This window comes from Hippocampus comes, unplaced genomic scaffold (genome assembly GCF_001891065.2).
Source record: "Hippocampus comes isolate QL1 unplaced genomic scaffold, H_comes_QL1_v1.1 scaffold285, whole genome shotgun sequence".
NCBI classification, from domain to species: Eukaryota; Metazoa; Chordata; class Actinopteri; order Syngnathiformes; family Syngnathidae; genus Hippocampus; species Hippocampus comes.
In genome coordinates, this window is record NW_017805073.1 from 303,612 (window position 1) to 322,430 (window position 18,819).

The window sequence follows — 18,819 nt, forward strand, 5'->3', positions numbered from 1 at the left end:
TATTGAAAACTCCTCAGCCATCACCGATGTTTGATACCATCAGACTTTTGGTTTATCTATTTGAATTAGTTTTACTTTTGTATCTGGAAACGGAAAACATCGGGTTTTTTTTTCCCACTTATATGTCATACTGCTGGAGTGCTGTGTTTCCTTGGAGACGCAAAATATAGCGAAGACCCACCATCAATTTTAATACCGCCTACTCCGGCCAAAGCGCGTAATAACACGTTGTCTTGACGTCAAATAAACGTCAGAGAAGTTAGGTTTTTGTGCTGTTAATCGTTCAGGAAACGAAATGGGCACGACATCTTAAAACATAGCTATGTGGTATTGGACTCTTGGTGGGGCTCGTGTGACATTCAGGAATGTACTTTTGTTTTTTCAACGAATTACGTTTTATTGTGCCGGTTCAATTCTTTCTGGCGCACGTGCTCCATGTCGGGTTAATGAGGACTTTGGTATTTTTATTTTCCGACGGTCCCTGAACTGTCCATTGTCTGTTGTAACGTCGTACCGTACTGATGAATGGCTTTTCAGTTTGATCAAAGCTTTTCCGCTCACGAGACGTTATTTTGACGTGTACTCAAAATCGCTGTAACATCGAATGATATTTATGGCTGGATGATGTCAGCCTAACGCCACAAACGTTTCCAGGTGTTAATATAATAGCACAAGGTTATGTTAGTTGGCTAGTTAGCTAGCTACCTAGCCAGATAGCTACTAGCATTTTCGTAATTGTTTGGTAATCCATAATTTAATTTGATCTATTGGTTATATGTATACAAATATTTTTTGGACAAAAAATTAAGAGTATCTTTGCAAAATGGACCTTAATTTTTATTCTGGACTTCCTGACGGTTGTGCTCAGAATGTTGATTCTGAGTTTTTGGGCAACCAAACATATGGTGGATACACCGAAGGAAATAAGGTAACCCAAACACATTTCTTTGCTAAAACAAGTAAGGGGGGAAAACGAACTTTAATAAATGTCAGTGCCTCAAATTTGTCATTTAATGCCAACCATGTGTTTCAGTTTTCAGAGGGCAGCGATAGTTATCTAACTATCGGTGGTGGCGCTCATCACTTTTTGTCCGCTGAGGTAACTGAATCCTAATATTTCACTCATTCCGCCTTTGAATGATATAAGAGAATGTAGCGCTATGGAAAGCCGTTTAAGCATTCGATACCCCTAATAACCATATTAAGGTCCATGGACTAGTCTGCTCATTGGCCTCACCAGTAGGACAAATAGACGATCGGCAAAACTACAAGTGGGCGTTTTAATTCTAATTGAGCCTGAAATGCCATTTCGTTGGGCCTAATAGTGCTACTAGTGCCAATGGATACGAGGCCAAAAGTGGGACTAGCAGTAGACAGAAACATTACTATTGAGACACAGTCATTCTACTAGTTACAAGTGAAGCCTGGACCTAAAGCTTGATATCAAGGGCATCAATTAAAGCTCAAACGGCTTTCCAAAATGGGTACAATTTCTGACCACCAAAAAACTGTTTTCTTCCCACCTAACAGCAGACTTTCCACACCCCCAGCCTCGGAGATGAGGTTTTTGAGATTCCCCCTATCTCACTCGACCCAGATACGTCCCTAGGTATTGCTGAAGCAGTGTCTCACTTTGAGATGTCAGACGGGTCAGGTGGCACCGTGGGACCTTCGGGTTCTCGTAACCTGGTTAACAACTTGGTGGTGCAAGCTAATGATCCGTCTTTTGCATCCGCCTTTGTGAATAACGGCTCCCAAGGCCTGGAGCATCTCAACATGGGGGCCATGGCTCAGGCAAATGGAGGAGCCCTTCTCAGTTCCTCATCATTGGTATGTACTCCACCTCCTAAAAATGCTATTTCCTCACATGGCTATTTACTTGAGATGCGGATTGTACCTATTTGTCTATTGGGCAGCGGTGGACTATGTGTTATGGTACCTGGCCTTTTGATGGGATATTAATCAACTGACTTTAACTTTTAATACCGCCGACTGTCACGTCACCATTATAGACACCATCAATACTCAATGCAATATTTCAGCATGTATCTTTCCCACGAATATAGTCTGGGGCAGTTCAGAACCAACATTTCTCTAATAAATAACATGGCAAGAATCTAAATAAAACACATGAGACACACCAAAAATGCGGATCACGACAGGTGTGTTTTGCTCAGATAAATGTGAAATATGGCCCCTGGATTTTCTCTCGGCACTCTGGCTTTCTTCTGCATTCCCCAAAACAATGCGTGTCAGAATCAGAATAATCTTTACTGCCCAAGTACATTCTAAACACACAAGGAATTTGTGAGGTTAATTACAGACTCAGAAGCGTCTGTAGGTGTACTGTGAGTGAGTATTGCTTTGCCTAACTCTGCTCTTTTCTACTTTGTTTTCATATTATCAATCCTCAGGAGCTGGGTAACAGCGGCGGCTCCCATTTTGGCAGCTCATCCCCAATGACTATCGACGTTCAACTCGCCGATATCGCTCATGGGCTATTAGGAAGCGGTCAGCTGTCTACCATTAACCCGACGGAGTTGGCGCTGGGTCTAGGAGATTGCATGGGACCTCCCGCTGCGACCTCGGAACTGCCGCTGTCGGCGACACCTTCCCCAGGCGGCTCCTTACAAGATGAGGACATGGATGACTTTAAGGTGAAAGGTGTTTCTTTCAATATCACCTTGATGTTCCATGCTTTCTCACCTGCCCTGCAACTAAACGACACTCTTTAATGTGTCTTTGTCACAGCGGAGCGTGCTGGTCGACTCCCCCATGTCTCTGTCCTCATCCTCAGTCCTCTCCCATCCAGTTGTCCAGTCCTCTGTCTCCCTGACAACTTCCAAAAGGGCCTTGGGGACACCAACCCCATCAGCGACTGTTACCAAAATGGGCCGGCCGAAGAAAGATCCCAATGAGCCGCAAAAGCCAGTTTCTGCGTATGCTCTTTTTTTCCGAGACACCCAGGCGGCCATCAAGGGCCAGAATCCAAATGCTTCTTTTGGAGAGGTGTCAAAGATTGTGGCTTCCATGTGGGACAGCCTGGCCGAGGAGCAGAAACAGGTGCGCGCATGCTTGCATGAGATGGGGGGGGGCTGAGAACGCTGAACTGCCTCCACCCCCACAGATCATATTTATGATTTCAATCTGTTAAGTCATCATGACTATTTTAGCAAACATAACAAACAACATTTTCGAGGAAAAAAAATCCAAGTTTTCCCTTTAACTGTGCAGCCAAATTTCAAGTAACATGTTCACATTCTTATCAGTTGTCCCTGAGTCTGAATGAGGTCGACTCTATTCTGTGGTGATTTAACAAAAGAACACAAAAACTAATTGTACTAATGAAGGCCAATTGTATGGATGGACCTAACTCTCTCACTACGTTTCTTTTAGGTGTATAAGAAAAAGACCGATGCTGCCAAAAAGGAGTATTTAAAAGCTCTGGCAGCTTATCGAGCCAGTCAACTCTCACAGGTAAGATTGATTCAGCAGTCGTAGAAATTCCCTGATTTTTGCTCATTTTTCCGTCTCCTCTCACGCCTCAGTCCGCCTGCGAGGTGGTTGCGGCTGCACCTTCACCACCTCCGCCTGATGTCAGCCAAGCGCCTGCAGCTGCCCCGCCTGTTAGTCATCAGGTTGTCCGTCCAGCAAATAGTGTTGAAGAAAACACCATCACCAACATCTGTGCCTCCAACATCATTCTGGATATCCCAGAGAGGGCAACTCGTTCCCGCACGGGCGCAACCAAAACAGCGGCGGCCCCAGCAGCAGCAGCAGCCCCCGCCGCTACAGTCCCACCGCCCCAGACCATCACCAAGATCCTAATCCCCAAACACATGCTTCAGACAGGGGGGCAGTTTGTCACCCTGCTGCCCGGTGGCATCCACACCTTGCAGCCCACCTTCGTGGTGTCCAGCGCCCCTCGCCAGCCGCCACCCCTGCAGCAGATGCAGAACGCGCCCCCGCCGCCGCCACTGCAACAAATGGCGCCAGCGCCGCCGCGCTTACTCCAGGCCAAGCCTCGGGAGGGAGGAAGTGCGACGGGACTCCCCGTGTCCATCACAGCTGCCCCGCCGCCTCCGCTTCAGATCAAAATAGTTCCCGCCTCTTTGCAGAGAAAAGACACGCAGCCCATTATCATCTCCACCACGGCTGCGGCGGCACCAACGGTTTCGGCATCCACGCTTGCGGCAGGAGTGCAGGTGGTGAATTCTGCTGGGTCAGCCGGTCAGCATGATGACGAGGTCGTCTCAGAGGTGCTGCCTTCAGAAGAGGTGCGTCGTCCTTTTTCCTGTGGGTATCGCGTTGATTGAGATGTTCATTAATTGCAAAGTCTGGAGACGAGGTATGGAGAAGGTCAAAATGGGCTCACTTATTGAAGTGTAGTGCATTTTCGGTTTATCCTGAAAAGTCACCCTTAACCGCGGTACCGCCAACCTGTTGCGCCTCCGTTATCCGGGTGACAGACGCAATTGTTGGCTCTGAATCCTCACAAAAGCGTCACATGGTTTCTTGTTTGACTGACAAATCTGAGTCAGTATGGTACACGATCAAAAATGATCCGTTTTAGCTACCCGACATCCCCCCCCCCCCCTTGTAACTTGATGCCACTTCATCGCTGACAAACGTTGCGCACGTGACAGCCAGACAGCCATTCCAATCGACATACGGGCAATGCTTTGCCATCCCATATTTCAGGATGAGATGGAGGTGAACGAGCCATGCGAGGGTTCGGCTGTGCCGTGCGTGTGCGTGAGGTCCGGCTGCACAAACCCAGCAGTCGAGAGCGAGGATTGGGACAAAGAATATTGCAGTAACGAGTGCGTGGCCTCTCACTGCAGGTGAGTTTGCGATTCACCAACACAATAGCCACAAAACTTTAGTACACTGTAGTTGTGAGCTTATAATATGTACAACACAAAAAAAAAAAAATCATTTTTTTTTTTTTGTTTTGTCCAGTGATATTTTCAAAGCATGGTGCTCCATCAGAAACCAGACCATGGGAACGGTGAAATAAATGCCAGCCCTGCAAGATTCTCAACTATTGTTGGTTGTACCGCGACTCGAACATTGTTACTGTTAAAGCCTGGCATATTTTTTTTTTGGTGTTCTCTAAACTCGTAAATAGGAATACGGCCTACAGTCAGGCACCAGGATTTCTTGGAAGCATCCAATGTTGTTCAATCTAAGTTTTTGTGTTTCTTCAATAATGTCTTGAAAAGCAATTGCGAAGTCTTGCTCTGAAGATGCGAAACATTTTGCTATCAGAAGTTGGAGTTGATGAAAGTTACTAGTGGTTGACTTGGCAGTGTAGATGTGGTTGCCCACTTAGTGACAATGTGAATGGTTGGCTGTTTGTGTCCGTGCCCTGCGATTTGACTGGCGGTCATTCTCAGGGCGTTGTCCGCCTTTTGCCTGAAGTCCGCCGCGATAGGCTGGAAGCAGTATAGAAGATGGGTGGAGTTTATTGAAGAGATTACCCCTCTGATGTCTTTTTTTTTTAAATTTTAGGTCTGTTCTGTCCGTAAAGCAACAGACAGTGTAATTGTGTGGCTGGAAATGCCTCCCTCTGAATAAGGAAGTTTCGCTGTGCTCTTACTACAGTCAGACATCCGGTGCCAATTATCGCCAGCCGCACATTTTTATAATCAAGGAGCGCAGCTGCCACAATATAAGTACACATGGAAACCATGTTTTGAACAAGGACATTTGTTTCAAAGTTTGATAGAGGTGACAAGTACAGGCCGTCGTGCCGTAGTTTGGACTTCATACGGCCACATAGGAGCAGGATGTTAGAAAATGGCTCAAAGTGTAGCCGGCCGGCCACATTGAAAAGAGGAACTTTGAAAGCAGACGTGTCATTTTCATGCTGCTTTTACAGGTCCAAGTAGTCAAATGTACAGGAAACCTGAAAATAAAGAATCTTGAACTCATCCTTGTTGGCGTATATTTACGGTGCACCTGCACGGACGGAAACAATGGATTAAAAAAAAAAAAATTTAATCTCAAGTCTTCTGCCACTTTCCATACATCTTCCAGAAGACATGACATATAAAAATACAAAGTCAGTAGTTCCTTAACCCTAAACTCTTCAGTATGGAAAGACAACACATTCATTCTGTAATTGTGACATAACTGAAACAGAGACAAAAAGTAGCAAGTAAAGCGAATGACATTTCAAGTATCATAAAGACAGAGTTAAAACAAAGGGTCCTTTAAACTACAAAAACAGATTAAAAAAAAATCAGATACCGCAAAGAACATGTGCCCTACTTTTGATTTCCAGTCCAAGAGCTGCAAAAGAGGAAAATCCAAAAATGTTCATCGTGATTGTCACTGCATCGCACCAGAATATCAGAAAACATCTCTCAGACTGCAACAACACCACAATTGTTCACTACAGTGTTTCTATTGGATCAATACATGGTGAAAATCAATTATTTGGTCAGTAACAACAAGCTGTCAAGTCAAAAGGTCCACATTTGTTTTCCTTACCCGTAAATGCAAATTCGGAATCAGCCGAAACCACAACCTCATCATCTTGTACCGGTTGTAGAACCTGAGAGAACTTTATCCAGTCGCAGAACTAAACGGTAGTACAAGCTCAATAAAAAGGAAGAGAACATCAGTGTTTTTCTGAAAAAAAAAAAAAATAAAACAACCAAAAGAAAACCCCGCAACATTTTCATGGAACCTTCACTGGGTTTGCTGTTTGAGGTAGCGAACGTTACGCGCGTTCTTGAAAAGCCCTTTTCACCCAGAGTTCTGTAAAATTGTCACGCCGGAGAGGAAACACCACTCGCCCCAACGCCGCTGCGTTAAACATCACATCGCAGTCACGGCGCCTTACGCTTCCTTCTCTGCGTTGTCGTCAGGAATGCAAGATTACTATTTCAAAGGTGAAAACTTCCCCCTGCAATTTATGAAAACAAACATGACTAAACCAGAAACGTACAGAATTCAAGGTGGTTGTAAGCCTCGTTGACATTCGGGCACAGCGGCAGCTTTGTCGGGGAGCGCGGCGCGAAAGGGGCCGCGCGAGTCTCGGCTACAAGCCGGCGATGGTCCGGAATGACGGCGCAAAGAATCCACACGGGTTGAGTTTGTGTCTGTCCAGATTCCCCAGGATCCGGAACATCTTTCCACATTGGCCGCATTGGTACGGCTTCTCTCCGGTGTGAAATCTCAGATGCGTTTTCAGATTGACTCGCAGGCGGAAGCTTTTGTCACAGTGCGTGCATTTGTGCGGCCTCTCGCCCGTGTGGAATCTCTCGTGGCGGCGGAGGCTCTTCCTGAGCGCAAACGTCTTGGAACACTTGGAGCACGAGTAAGGCTTTTCGCCCGTGTGGAAGCGCTCGTGGCGCCGCAGATGCTTTCGCCGCTTGAACGTTTTGCCGCAAGCGCCGCAGGCGTAGCCGTCGCGGGAGTGGCCGACGGCTTTCTGCAGTCGCCATACGCCTTTTTCGCAGGCCGTGAAGCAGCAGAGGCGGCGCCCCGTGTGCGCGCCCTGATGGCGCCGCAAATCTTTCGGCACGGGCCGTTTCTTTTTACCGCCGCCGCTCTTCTGAATCTTCGCCCGCAACTCTGCTGCAGACAGCACGTTGACGAGTTGAACCACACACGCGCTCCTCAGCTTTCGGTCACGCGAGGAGAGTTTCAGCTTCATCTGGAGGAGGTTTTTGGTCTCCTTTGGCGCAGGCACATGTTCCCAAAGGCCAACCGGCACCGGAGTCGGGGCCCCTTCGCCAAGGCACAGGCTGTCAGCCGTGCCCTTGGCTGCGCTGGCGCAAGCTTGATGGGGCTCCGCCTTAACGGGCGTCTCGGAGCTGTCAGGCCGAGGCGCGGGAAACTCGGGCTTCAGGCTTAGCGGACAACACACAAACGAGACTTCATCGCTCGGGTGGGGTTGCGCCGCAGGAGGCTGATTCTCAGCTCGTGGGCTTCGCCTCGCCTCACATCTTTGAGCTGCAAAAACAAAAGTGGATGGTTTCGATAATACCAACTTCACATTTAAAAGTACAAAAATGTAACTCGTGTACTTGTACTCCACTTACCATCCAAAGTAGCGTCTGGCTGTGGCCCACAGTCTGTTTCAAGGATGCTGAACTCTGCCTCATTCAAAGCCTCTGCCTGCTTCACGAAACAAAAAACAAAACAGTGATAGACTGATAGTTTGCAGTCCAAAGTTACAAAAAAACAAAAAAAAAACGTTGCCAAGATCTTCATTAAAGTCAAGCCTCTCCTTTCTCATGAGCACTTTGAAACAGAAATTCATGCCTTCGTCACTTCCCGGCTGGATTACTGTAATGCACTTTGGAGTCAGCCAATCCTCCATGAAGCGTCTCCAGTTGGGCCAGAATTCTGCTGCTCGCCTCATGACTGGTACTCGTAAGAGGCAGCACATAACTCCTACTCTGGCATCCCATACATTTTAGAGTTATTTTTAAGATCCTATTATTTGTTTTAAAATCTTTAAACGGCCTCGCTCCACCTTACCCCTCTGAGCTCTTCCACCTCTAAACACCTGCCCGGTGCCTCAGGTCTGCGGACCAGACATCATTAGAGATACCAAGAACTAAACGGAGGCTACGGGGGGACCGAGCCTTTTCCGTTGCTGGTCCCTCTCTTTGGACTGACCTCCCACTGAACGTTCGGCAAGACCCCTCGCTGCCCATCTTTAAAACTCGTCTCAAAATTCATTTGTATTCTTTGGCTTTTGACTCAGCATGACACAGACTTTATCTTAGTTTTGCTGTTTTTGTGCTTTGTACTGTCTTCGTTATTAATTTACTGATTACTGTTGGAAATATGGTATTTGCTCCACGTGCAGCACTTTGTATACAGCTGTGGTTGTTTTAAAGTGCTCAAGAAATATAGTCGAGTTGAGTTGATTAACAACAGCTCAAAACTTTCCCTCCCACTCCACGGCCCATGTCTTCACCTTGACTCGTGGTGTATCTCGAGCAAAAAGAACGCGGAGACAACCTTGCGCCTCCTGCTCCTTTCCGGACTCTCGGCAACAATCGCCATCTGCAAAAGACAACAAAGGGTCACATTCCTTTGTATCGAGTGGCTCTGCGTTAAGTGCAGAAAAAAAAACCCAAACCTATTCGTATTAATAGTCATTTCGACGGTGCATGCAAGTGCCTACGGCTGTTTTGAGCCGCCATGGGGCCACGGAACGGCGACATTGGCCCAAAAAGTGTCGCTCGTTCCAGAATAACTAACCGCCGACTAAAAATCCAAGAGCCGCATTTCAGTGAGCAACATACACGCCAGCGTGAGCGGTGAGTGAATGTCGTCGTCCACTTGCACCCCGATGCTGCGCGTTCTCTCTGCAGACGACAAACTATCCGGGGACTCGCTCCCCTTTCCGCCGTCGGCGCGGCCCACTTCGACCGAAGCAGCCGAAGCTCTGTAACTGCTCTCGAACAGTTTGGTCAACTCCACCGTGGCCACTTTCACGAGCGCACCCAGCACAGACTCCACTTGTGCGTGGATGTTTACGTCCTCCGCCGACATTTTAGGCCGTTTTTTCGCGTCAACGTCTACGTAGGAAACGTAAAAGTACAATTATTCACGAAAATATAAACGTTTCATCCCAAAAAAATACCAACAACCACATGGCTTGCATCAACAGCGAGTGTAACAGCAGCACGCGCATGTGCGCTAAAGGTGAACGCGAATCAAAGGGGGTGGGACGCAACTTACCACAGGAAATGACGTTCAAATATAAAACGATTCAACAAAATAAAATCTTAAAATATTATTGCACGGAAGCTCCCTCCCAAATGTTCCGGATCACGTTCATACGTGAAAGTTATAACCTTTTATTGCGCTAAAACATGAAACCTACGGAAAAACGTGAGAATTATCATGTAAAAACACGAAACGTAAGGCAGCAATGCGCTTCCACAATCAATACAAATACAGATAAATAAAATGGTTACATATTTATTTATTCATAAAAATATACATGTTTCAAACCAAAGACTCCAACATGATGAATGTGAGTGTGAATGAGGTGTGTTGGAAAAGTCTTGTGACTCATGTCACAAAAGATATAGTACTTCAAAAATACATTTATGGGTTAAACTCTTGAACTTTTCCTAATTCTCACCCCAAACTGATTTTTTAGATTAATTTTGACTCATTTAAAAAAATTATTAACCACCTACTTCTCCTCCACCTTTACACTGGGCTTACCTGGGTGGGATCGGTTCCCACTCGGTGACGGTGTGGATGTGGGTGTGAATGGTTGTTTTTCTCTCTATGTGCCCTGCGACTGACTGGCAACCAGTTCAGGGTGTAGTCTGCCTTCCGGCCCAAGTCAGCTGAGATACCGGCTCCAGCAACTTGCTGCGACCCTGATCTCAGGATAAGCAGTGTTGAAAATGGCTGGATGAATGTCTCCAATGTTGCACGAGTAGTTGTCACACTGGATTCTATAATCATATTCATGTTTTCGCTGGGTTATTTCATTTGTCTGAAACCAAGGTGCAGTGTCATGTGCCAATCAATTGTTAAACAAAGTGTACAAACACAAAGTCGTTGGTGTTTCTGTCCAAATCTGTCATTTATTTAAGACTTCACAGTTAAGTAATTTCTCTTGTTACAAAAATAAAATATGGCTGCTGTTATACTTCATTGTCATAGAAAACATCTGTCGATGTACAGTGTTACAATGATTTGACCGAGTAGGCTGATGATACTGAAACAGCCATCGTTAAAAAGCTCCTAGCACCTTCGGATTTGGCTTGGCGTTTTCACCCCGAGGAAAACAAGAAAAAGAGTCAACATGTTTTAAATATCTTTCAGTACAATACGCCGCACCCTCCAGTACCGAGTAGAACACCACCGACCTTCATCATATAAAAGGACAAGCAGTCCTTTTCAAAGGTTAGAATTGTGCAGGGCAATAGACTGGGGAGCAATATTGGAATTTAGTAAAAATGACGAAGATATGAGATGAAAACAAATGATGTACTTGCTTTTCATATTAGCACTTTAAACTGCATTGGTCAGATTTAGATCTTTTTGTCGGATTTATTAATGACCATCTTCGTCGTCGTCGTCATCGTCATCATCATCGTCGTCATCATCATCATCGTCGTCATCGTCGTCATCATCATCATCGTCGTCGTCGTCGTCATCATCATCATCATCATCATCATCATCGTCATCATCATCATCATCGTCATCGTCATTATCAGGATCAATCTTTCCAGACAGAACGTCCTCAATCCAGTCCTCCAGTTCGTCCACAGATGGCATGTCATCATCATTGCCTTCGCCCATGTCCATCCACACGCTGTCAGCCTGGTGCGGAGCAACATGTCAATAGGAGACACACCCCTTCCCCATCATAACTTGCGGACGTCCGCAGAGACAAAAGAGACACTTGATCAAGGAGCGACTTACATCATCAGCTTCCACGACACCGATCTGTGGGGTGGACAGGTCGATTCCAAAAATCTTCTCCCAGTGAGGTACAAGCTAGAAGGAAGGGAATGTGGCATTTACTTTCAAAATCACTTTGATTATTCAGGATCCTTATCCCAGATGACTTGGAGGACCGAGCTGGTCGCAAGTCGGCGGCAGGGTGATTGTGAGCAGCACTTTGAGTCTCCACCATTGAACTTGTTAGTCATTGTTGAGGTTAGTCTACTAATCGTACCAGCGGGAAGTCATCAGGATCAATCCAGACAATACTGAGGTGAGGATGTTCTGTGTTGTCCTCCGCGACTTCCTTCAGGATCTCCAAGAACTCAAAGCCATCTGAAGGGGTGAAGCAGCGTAAAAACGAAGACAATGTACTATTGTCCTACTTGTCTTTTGACTTGATTTGTTCAGTTTTGTTCGGGTGATGTTCCCTTACCTGGATCAGACTCCTCGGCAAAAGCGACGATGTGTTCGCCATCAACAGGGTCATCCTTTGGAAAGAATGCAGACATATTGCACATAAAAAAAAAAAAAAAAAACTTTGAAGTCAATTTCCAAACACTGATTGAATAGTGAACACAAAAATGGCTATTGTTGCTCTTACCCAGATTTCATACATGTTGTGGGGCTGCAACTTCCTGAGAGTTGGCCTTCAGAAGCACCAAAAAAATGTAAATTTTTAATTGTTTAAAAAAAAAAAAACTGAAATGATGCATTTCTCGTAGAAATTGAACACACCTGTCATTGTCTTCAATGAACTTCACCAGCTCTTCCTCAGTGTAGGGTTTTCCTGGGATAACAACTGGATCGTTCATGAAGGGTTCATAGAAGTCCACCTCATTAAGCTTGAGGTCCAAAGCCTTGGCAATCTGTTGGCCATTTTTAAAAAAAAAATTGATACAGGCACACAATTTTATCCCACAGTACAAATAAAGAGCAAATCTGAGCTCTTCCTATTAACACAATAATAATAGGGGGTACCTACCTTAGCATTGAATGTTGCATAGAACTTGATGTGAGGGTGGAACTCTTCAGCAGCATCAGCAAAAGCCTCAAAATCTGAAATTTAACATGCAACCACCAAAGTCTCGAAGTGTCTTGGCAAATGTGTGCGGCACGACGACGCATTTATTGCTTCAGCACAGATTCTTACGTTCTGACTTGTGACTCTTAAAGTAGCCCACCAATTTGATGTCCTCTTCGATGTTTTCAAAGCCCTTCAGTTCCCGACTGTTGTCAATGATTTCCACGGGATCCTCGAGGAGCTGTGAAGGAAATGCGAAGGCGCGGAGGGGAGAGAAAAGAGGCAACCGGCGTAAGAGACTGTCCTCAAAGAAAGAAGGAGTACAGCTAAGTATCTTCCCCGCCCCCCACTTAGAAATGGGCAGCTATTAACTGGGGGATTATATCCTCACGAACATCAAAGATGAACTCCACAAGAGTGTCTGCCGCAAGCTCGCCATCATACTCGATGACCTCGTCATCTGTGAAGATGAAGATGCTGTCCGACTCTTCAAGGCCTGCGAGGGCAGAACCAAAACAGAAAGTTAAGGCGTGGCCCCGCGGAACCACCGCTACTTTATTGATTGATTGATTGATTGTCAAGGAATCAGGTCGTTTCCATATGACAATGATGTTTTTAGCATATACGGGATGAAGCATTTACCTAGTTTCTTCGCTAAAGCCTTGTCAATCTTCGCATCAATGAGACCAACTCCGATGTCCTCATCATCAAACTCCTCTAGGACCTGGGCCGCAAGCTGGAAAAACAAACCAAACTCAAATTGGAATCCTCAGTACAATTTATGCTGAACAGAGCCACATAAATAGAAATAGAAATCTAGAATTTTTTTTTGGGGGGGGGGTTCTTTTTGAGTGGTTTCTCCACTGGTTGTTTCATGACCATAAAAGCCTTGTTTAGCCGTGCGCTGCTCACAGGCACTTTCTAAATCTGTCTGAAACTTGAACCTTTTGACTGACAGTTACTTTCACCAATGGGATCGTCACATTCAACCAGGAAGTGTCTCGAGGCGCTGTTCCAGTTTGTTTGGAGCGTGCGCACAGCCAATTCAAAGAACAGGAATAAACAAATGAGCTTCGGAACGGCTCCTTCTGAACGTCGATGGTTTTATAAGGATCCATTTGTCCTTTATGTGATTGCGATGCTTGAGAACTATTTTGGGGGGGAAACCAGTGAGCGCCAACATAACGACCAGACGTTGACTTCATGCCATGATCATAAAAAGATGGCTTCTTCTCCTACAGGATGATGCAGCGATCACTGACATTTGACTTGCTGAAATCCAAAGCATGAAAAGCTTTCATACTTAATGTATAAATCGGGAATAAGTGCTTGAATTGACCGACTTGTGAGATTTCCATCCCATGCTACACAAACTCACAGAGGGACGACTTTTCCTGAGACCAAAGGCCGTAATATTGACATTTTAAACCGCACAGAGCATCCGATGCCTAAAATGTTGAAACTTTGCCATAAGTTGTTCCTAATAATAACATCTTGATGGTTAAAAGTAAATATATATCTAGATGAATGCTTCGAAACACAAACCTTTGGAGTACACAACCGACCACAAAAAGCAGTTCAGGATAAATATATCCAAAGAGCCACAGCAGCTCCGGGGACTATTTTGGTGAGCTGGCAGTGATGCTCAGTGCACCGAGATCCGCTGACAAATCCAGTATTGCAAGTGTCAATCATAGCACAGAGCTGAGCAGGCACAAGCGGAGCCAGAGGCTCTGGCGCTGGCTTGCTTGTCAGCAGGAAGTGAGATGCTCAGCCTTTGCGCTTTTAGCTCTTTTTTATTTGCAAGGATCTACTTTCATTGGAATATATGTCTGTCTGTCTATCGATACGCGCACACACACAGTATACAGTATATACATTGCATATAGGTACACTATATATCGTCTGCTGCATGGCATCATTGCCTCAGGCATTTTTCAATTTTGGGGGGAAAACAAGGAAAAAAAACACAATTTTTAGTTCACACATTAGTATTTTTTAAACTTGATATTGTAACAACTTCAAGTCAGCGAAAGCAAAAAGACCCAGTAACAAATAGCCGGGTGCAGTCTAAAAATTGTGTTTTCTTCTTGTTTCTCTCTCCCCAAATATTGAAAAATGCAATGCAATTATGCTAAGTGGCTGATGAGATAGACTTGATTGATCGAGAATATGGATGCAAACACTTATTGACTGATAGTTGATGTGCATAAGTCACATCATGCTCTCACGTCAAGTTGGACCAAAAGCATTTCATAAGAGGGCTCAAACTACATCCATGCAGTATTTGTATGTGTTACATCACCACCGTTTAGGGTCCAAAAGCACTGTGACATTTAAAGGCACTTCAAAGTCAACAAATTGTTTCAAAAATAAACTACAAATCCTCTTTGGTACTATTTGATAGGTGCGGACCGCATGCTGAGGCTTTAAGCGGAGTGACGATTTCGTGCTGGGCTCTTCGGAATGTGTCGAAACATCTGAGTCTGCTGTTGATAGACCGCCCACGGAATGGCACAAAGAGTGACGGGGCGGCATCGGCGCGTGCACATTTGGTACTCGACATACACAAGTCCTCGGCTTCAGGTGGACGACGTCGTCAACGCGCCGCTGGCACCGACCAGCATTTCACAGAAGCGATTTCCCACCTTGTAAGATAACGTGATCCAAGTCCCCGCCTTCAATTTCACACACCTTGATTGCTTTATATTGATTCCAGCAATATCGGAGTGAACATTGTCTTGTAATGATGTCATGATTGAAGATACGAGTCCTACGTTCTATTATAAACGCTGTCCCATGCGCATCACTCTGCCAATCATTTCCAACTCAACTTACCTCAAGGGACAACTCCTCGATTTCAAACTGTTTCTGGGCGACGCGGCTGGATGCGGGATGATCATGGTAGTACACCACCATGATATCATACTTCTTCATCACAGACTTGTAGTTCTTGAGGTGGAGGTCGTGGACTCTGTCCTTGCCGTCGTACTCGGGGAAATCCAAGCTGTCTTTACCCAGCGAGAGGCCCGCAAAGGACAGCAAAACTGCCACAAACACCCAGGTCCACTTCATGGCTCCTCTCAGGAGTGGATGAAACGTAGTTGCAGTTTCAGAATGTAAACACACACAAAAAAAAAACCTTTGGTGTAAGTATGAGCAACCCTTTCCAGTCCGCGTCACCCAGAAGAGAGCAAGACCAACTCCTACATCCACCTTAATAAAAAGCCCCCATGGGCCGCTGGTATTGGGGCTCAGGGGGTATCAGTGGCGGGGGGGCTGAGCTAAGTTGGTGTTAGTGTGTGTCTATGTGGGGTAAGAGGAGGCGGGGGCCTGCGTGGTTGCTGGCGGGGACGGCTTTGTGCGTGCGCGCATATGTTTCATACACGTCAAATTTGGTTGAGAGGGCAAATGAAGGCTGGCACGAGGTGTGGAAGCGAATGGTGCAACTCATGCATGTGTGGAAATGAAATAAAAATCAGGGATGCAGCACCGTTTTTCCCATATTAAGTGAAGTTGTAGGATTGGATCCCAGCTAAAAATAATGGATGAGCTACGGGGAATGACATATCGGGAGGCGCTGCTGGTGTCTTATTTGCTGGAGTTGGCACCTGCAATAAAGACCAGAATGTTGCACGAGGTCACCTCGGGACACCGATGAGAGCAGCGAAGACGAGCGCTTGTGGCACCTGCTAATAAGCCATTCGAATAACATCGTACAATCCCGCAAAGAGATTTTCACTTCAGACTGAGCACTTCTTTCTTTTTTTTTCCCCTCTGTGTGCCCTTTGGCATAAGATGGTCACCTGTGCTATTACTTTACAAATTGAAATGGAAGAAGTAAACTATAAATAAATGTCGGCAACCGACCCAGCCCTTCTTATCTGTGGCAAGATATGCAAGCGTACAGTATTACAGGTCGGCGTTGGAAGGGAACCGTTGGAAGATGTACTCCACGTGTGTGCACGTGTAACCTGAAACCAGCAATGTGTGTTGTCACCGATAATGGCGAATCAAAGTAATTCACTGGAACTGTGAACATTTTGCAGTGATACCAGAAGGGGTCCCGCTTGAATATCATCCTATGACATGCTCCAGATAGCTCAGTGTCGCTGTTTGACGACTTATCATTTCCACTGCAGCTGCTGTTCTACATCTACGAGTTGAAGATTGTGACTCGGTGACACTTCATATGCAGATTAGCCGGGTGTCATCAGCTGTTTTAATAGGATAGCTAATGGATGGTGACCGTTACATTTGTCGACTGACCGTGGCGTTGCTCGTGGCAAATTTGACCTTTTGAAAGACGAGCAGTGCAAGTAAACCTCAACGAGCCTGTAATTGATGAACGTGTCAGAATCTAAAGTGCTTCTGCAATCAGGATAGGCTGGACTTTGTATGCATAGTGGCCCGTCAATTTGAATTACACATAGTATTTTGCTACGTCCGTCCATTCGCTGAAAACTTACAAAATAGATGTCTGATGGAACATGTCAATTTTAAAATAAAATCGAACTTTAATTGTAAACTAATTCATTTAGAAATATTTTTGAATTTTTTTTTAGGTGCCCTGGTATCTGCGACAAAAATAGAAACAAAAATGTATTTGACAAATAAATTTTATTTTTTTCGCTCTAACTTCACAATTTCGAAGGACGTTACATTTGTCTGTGAACATGACGCCCGTCAGAAAATTTATGGAGTTTTGCGGCGTGGTGTGCAGGGTTGTCAGAATGGCCAAAATTATTGAATGAAATAAGATGAAGGGCAGAACCATCTTCGTTGTTGACTTTCCCTCAGGTTCTTGGAGTATTTTATCCTCAATGGTCCTGATCCGAAAGCCCTGGACGTGGTTGTTGGTCAGCTCGATGACTCGAACAGAAAGCAGCCAAAGGATTTGGACGGGGCTGTCATGGAGCAAAAAGTGTTGCCTACAGGTCTGTGCTCGCAGGTGGACTCTGGCGGTGAGCAGGTGACTCCCTCTTGTGGCACGGAGGACCCAAGAACAACCTTCCTTCAACTCTGAAAAATGAAATGAGGCTTGTTGTGTTGGGTCTGTCTCAGTGACAGACTGAGGCTGCTGATGTCTTCTTCTCTGATCAAAACAATGTTGTCTTTTCCTCTGATCAAAATAGTGTCTCCCCTTAGCAGACATTCCGCGAATTGCACACTATTAAAAATATTCATTCCGTGTCTTTTGTGCATTTTTTCACTTATACTGCAGGCCTGATCAAACCTTGCGGAACGGTCGGCCGTATGTGAAACACCCCTGAAGAATAGTAAGGTGTTTTTAGCCGAAAAAAACGACCATGTATAGTAAGGCATTTTTAGCTGAAAAAAATGACCATGTATAGTAAGGCGTTTTTAGCCCGAAAAAACGACCATGTTTCGTCAGGCATTTTTTTGCCGAAAAAATACGACATAGTATAGTCAGGCGTTTTTAGCGCGAAAAAAAACGACACAGTATAGTAAGGTGTTTTTTGCCGAAAAAAACGACATAGTATAGTAAAGCATTTTTAGCCGGAAAAAAACGACATAGAATAGTAAGCCGTTTTTAGCGCGAAAAAACGACCATGTATAGTAAGCCATTTTTGGCCCGAAAAAAATGACCATGTGGAGTAAGGCGTTTTTAGCCCGAAAAAAACGACCATGTATAGTAAGGCGTTTTTTGCCGAAAAAAACGACATGGTATAGTAAGCAGTTTTTAGCGCGAAAAAAAACGACATAGTATAGTAAGGCGTTTTTAGCGCGAAAAAAACGACATAGTATAGTAAGCCGTTTTTAGCGCGAAAAAACGACCATGTATAGTAAGGCGTTTTTAGCCCGAAAAAAATGACCATGTATTGTAAGGTGTTTTTTTCCGAAAATAACGACATTGTAGAGTAAGCCGTTTTGAGCACGAAAAAAATGACCATGTATAGTGAGGCGTTTTTTTGCCGAAAAAAACGACCATGTATAGTAAGGCGTTTTTAGCGCGAAAAAGACAACACAGTATAGTAAGGTGCTTTTTGCCGAAAAAAACGACATAGTATAGGAAAGCATTTTTAGCCGGAAAAAAACGACATAGTATAGTAAGCCGTTTTTTAGCGCGAAAAAACTCCATATATAGTAAGGCATTTTTGGCCCGAAAAAAATGACCATGTATAGTAGGGCGTTTTTAGCCCGAAAAAAACAACATAGTATAGTAAGGCGTTTTTAGCGCGAAAAAAACGACCATGTATAGTAAGGCGTTTTTAGCCCGAAAAAAACGACCATGTATGGTAAGGCGTTTTTTTCCGAAAAAAAACGACATAGTATAGTAAGCCGTTTTTTGCGCGAAAAAAAACGACATAGTATAGTAAGCCGTTTTT

The 18,819-nt window shown here is 45.0% G+C and overlaps 3 protein-coding genes across 5 annotated transcripts; 1 reads left to right on the forward strand and 2 right to left on the reverse strand.

The window, feature by feature from the left end:
* The first annotated feature begins 142 nt into the window (after positions 1-142).
* tox4a (TOX high mobility group box family member 4 a) lies at positions 143-5,936 on the forward strand. 2 transcript variants are annotated; one of them, XM_019864779.1, is made up of 9 exons: positions 143-928; positions 1,034-1,099; positions 1,534-1,830; positions 2,415-2,657; positions 2,752-3,063; positions 3,397-3,477; positions 3,549-4,277; positions 4,702-4,844; positions 4,963-5,936. In XM_019864779.1, the coding sequence occupies exons 1-9, from the start codon at positions 824-826 to the stop codon at positions 5,018-5,020; spliced, it is 2,034 nt and encodes a 677-aa protein (XP_019720338.1). In that variant the 5' UTR covers positions 143-823; the 3' UTR covers positions 5,021-5,936. The 2 variants fall into 2 exon arrangements, with proteins under 2 accessions (XP_019720338.1, XP_019720337.1); XM_019864778.1 differs by having other exon boundaries at positions 144-928; positions 1,531-1,830.
* Positions 5,937-5,986: 50 nt separating this feature from the next.
* Positions 5,987-9,796, reverse strand: LOC109512787 (zinc finger protein 547). Of its 2 annotated transcripts, none has more exons than XM_019864781.1 (4): positions 9,276-9,796; positions 8,945-9,033; positions 8,058-8,136; positions 5,987-7,968 (listed from the first exon to the last, which is right to left on the reverse strand). In XM_019864781.1, the coding sequence occupies exons 1-4, from the start codon at positions 9,523-9,525 to the stop codon at positions 7,052-7,054; spliced, it is 1,335 nt and encodes a 444-aa protein (XP_019720340.1). In that variant the 5' UTR covers positions 9,526-9,796; the 3' UTR covers positions 5,987-7,051. The 2 variants fall into 2 exon arrangements, with proteins under 2 accessions (XP_019720340.1, XP_019720341.1); XM_019864782.1 differs by having other exon boundaries at positions 8,058-8,133; positions 9,276-9,795.
* Positions 9,797-10,554: 758 nt separating this feature from the next.
* On the reverse strand, positions 10,555-15,710 carry casq1a (calsequestrin 1a). Its single transcript, XM_019864783.1, has 11 exons — positions 15,308-15,710; positions 13,112-13,205; positions 12,865-12,965; positions 12,599-12,710; positions 12,431-12,504; positions 12,184-12,314; positions 12,050-12,095; positions 11,882-11,936; positions 11,681-11,781; positions 11,425-11,499; positions 10,555-11,322 (listed from the first exon to the last, which is right to left on the reverse strand). The coding sequence occupies exons 1-11, from the start codon at positions 15,542-15,544 to the stop codon at positions 11,053-11,055; spliced, it is 1,296 nt and encodes a 431-aa protein (XP_019720342.1). The 5' UTR covers positions 15,545-15,710; the 3' UTR covers positions 10,555-11,052.
* Between the last annotated feature and the right edge of the window lie 3,109 nt (positions 15,711-18,819).

Excerpts from the sequence above, each read along its gene's own strand:
- casq1a (XM_019864783.1), bottom strand. The coding sequence starts at position 15,544 with ATGAAGTGGACCTGGGTGTTTGTGGCAGTTTTGCTGTCCTTTGCGGGC. Across the intron at positions 11,782-11,881 it reads TGCCGAGGAGTCTGATCCAG|ATGGCTTTGAGTTCTTGGAG; the intron begins GTAAGGGAACAT and ends TCACCCCTTCAG. Across the intron at positions 11,323-11,424 it reads GTGTCGTGGAAGCTGATGAT|GCTGACAGCGTGTGGATGGA; the intron begins GTAAGTCGCTCC and ends GCTCCGCACCAG.
- tox4a (XM_019864778.1), top strand. The coding sequence starts at position 824 with ATGGACCTTAATTTTTATTCTGGACTTCCTGACGGTTGTGCTCAGAAT. Across the intron at positions 1,100-1,530 it reads ATCACTTTTTGTCCGCTGAG|CAGACTTTCCACACCCCCAG; the intron begins GTAACTGAATCC and ends CCCACCTAACAG. Across the intron at positions 1,831-2,414 it reads TTCTCAGTTCCTCATCATTG|GAGCTGGGTAACAGCGGCGG; the intron begins GTATGTACTCCA and ends ATCAATCCTCAG.
- LOC109512787 (XM_019864781.1), bottom strand. The coding sequence starts at position 9,525 with ATGTCGGCGGAGGACGTAAACATCCACGCACAAGTGGAGTCTGTGCTG. Across the intron at positions 9,034-9,275 it reads CTCACCGCTCACGCTGGCGT|ATGGCGATTGTTGCCGAGAG; the intron begins GTATGTTGCTCA and ends TGTCTTTTGCAG. Across the intron at positions 8,137-8,944 it reads GAGATACACCACGAGTCAAG|CAGGCAGAGGCTTTGAATGA; the intron begins GTGAAGACATGG and ends TGTTTCGTGAAG.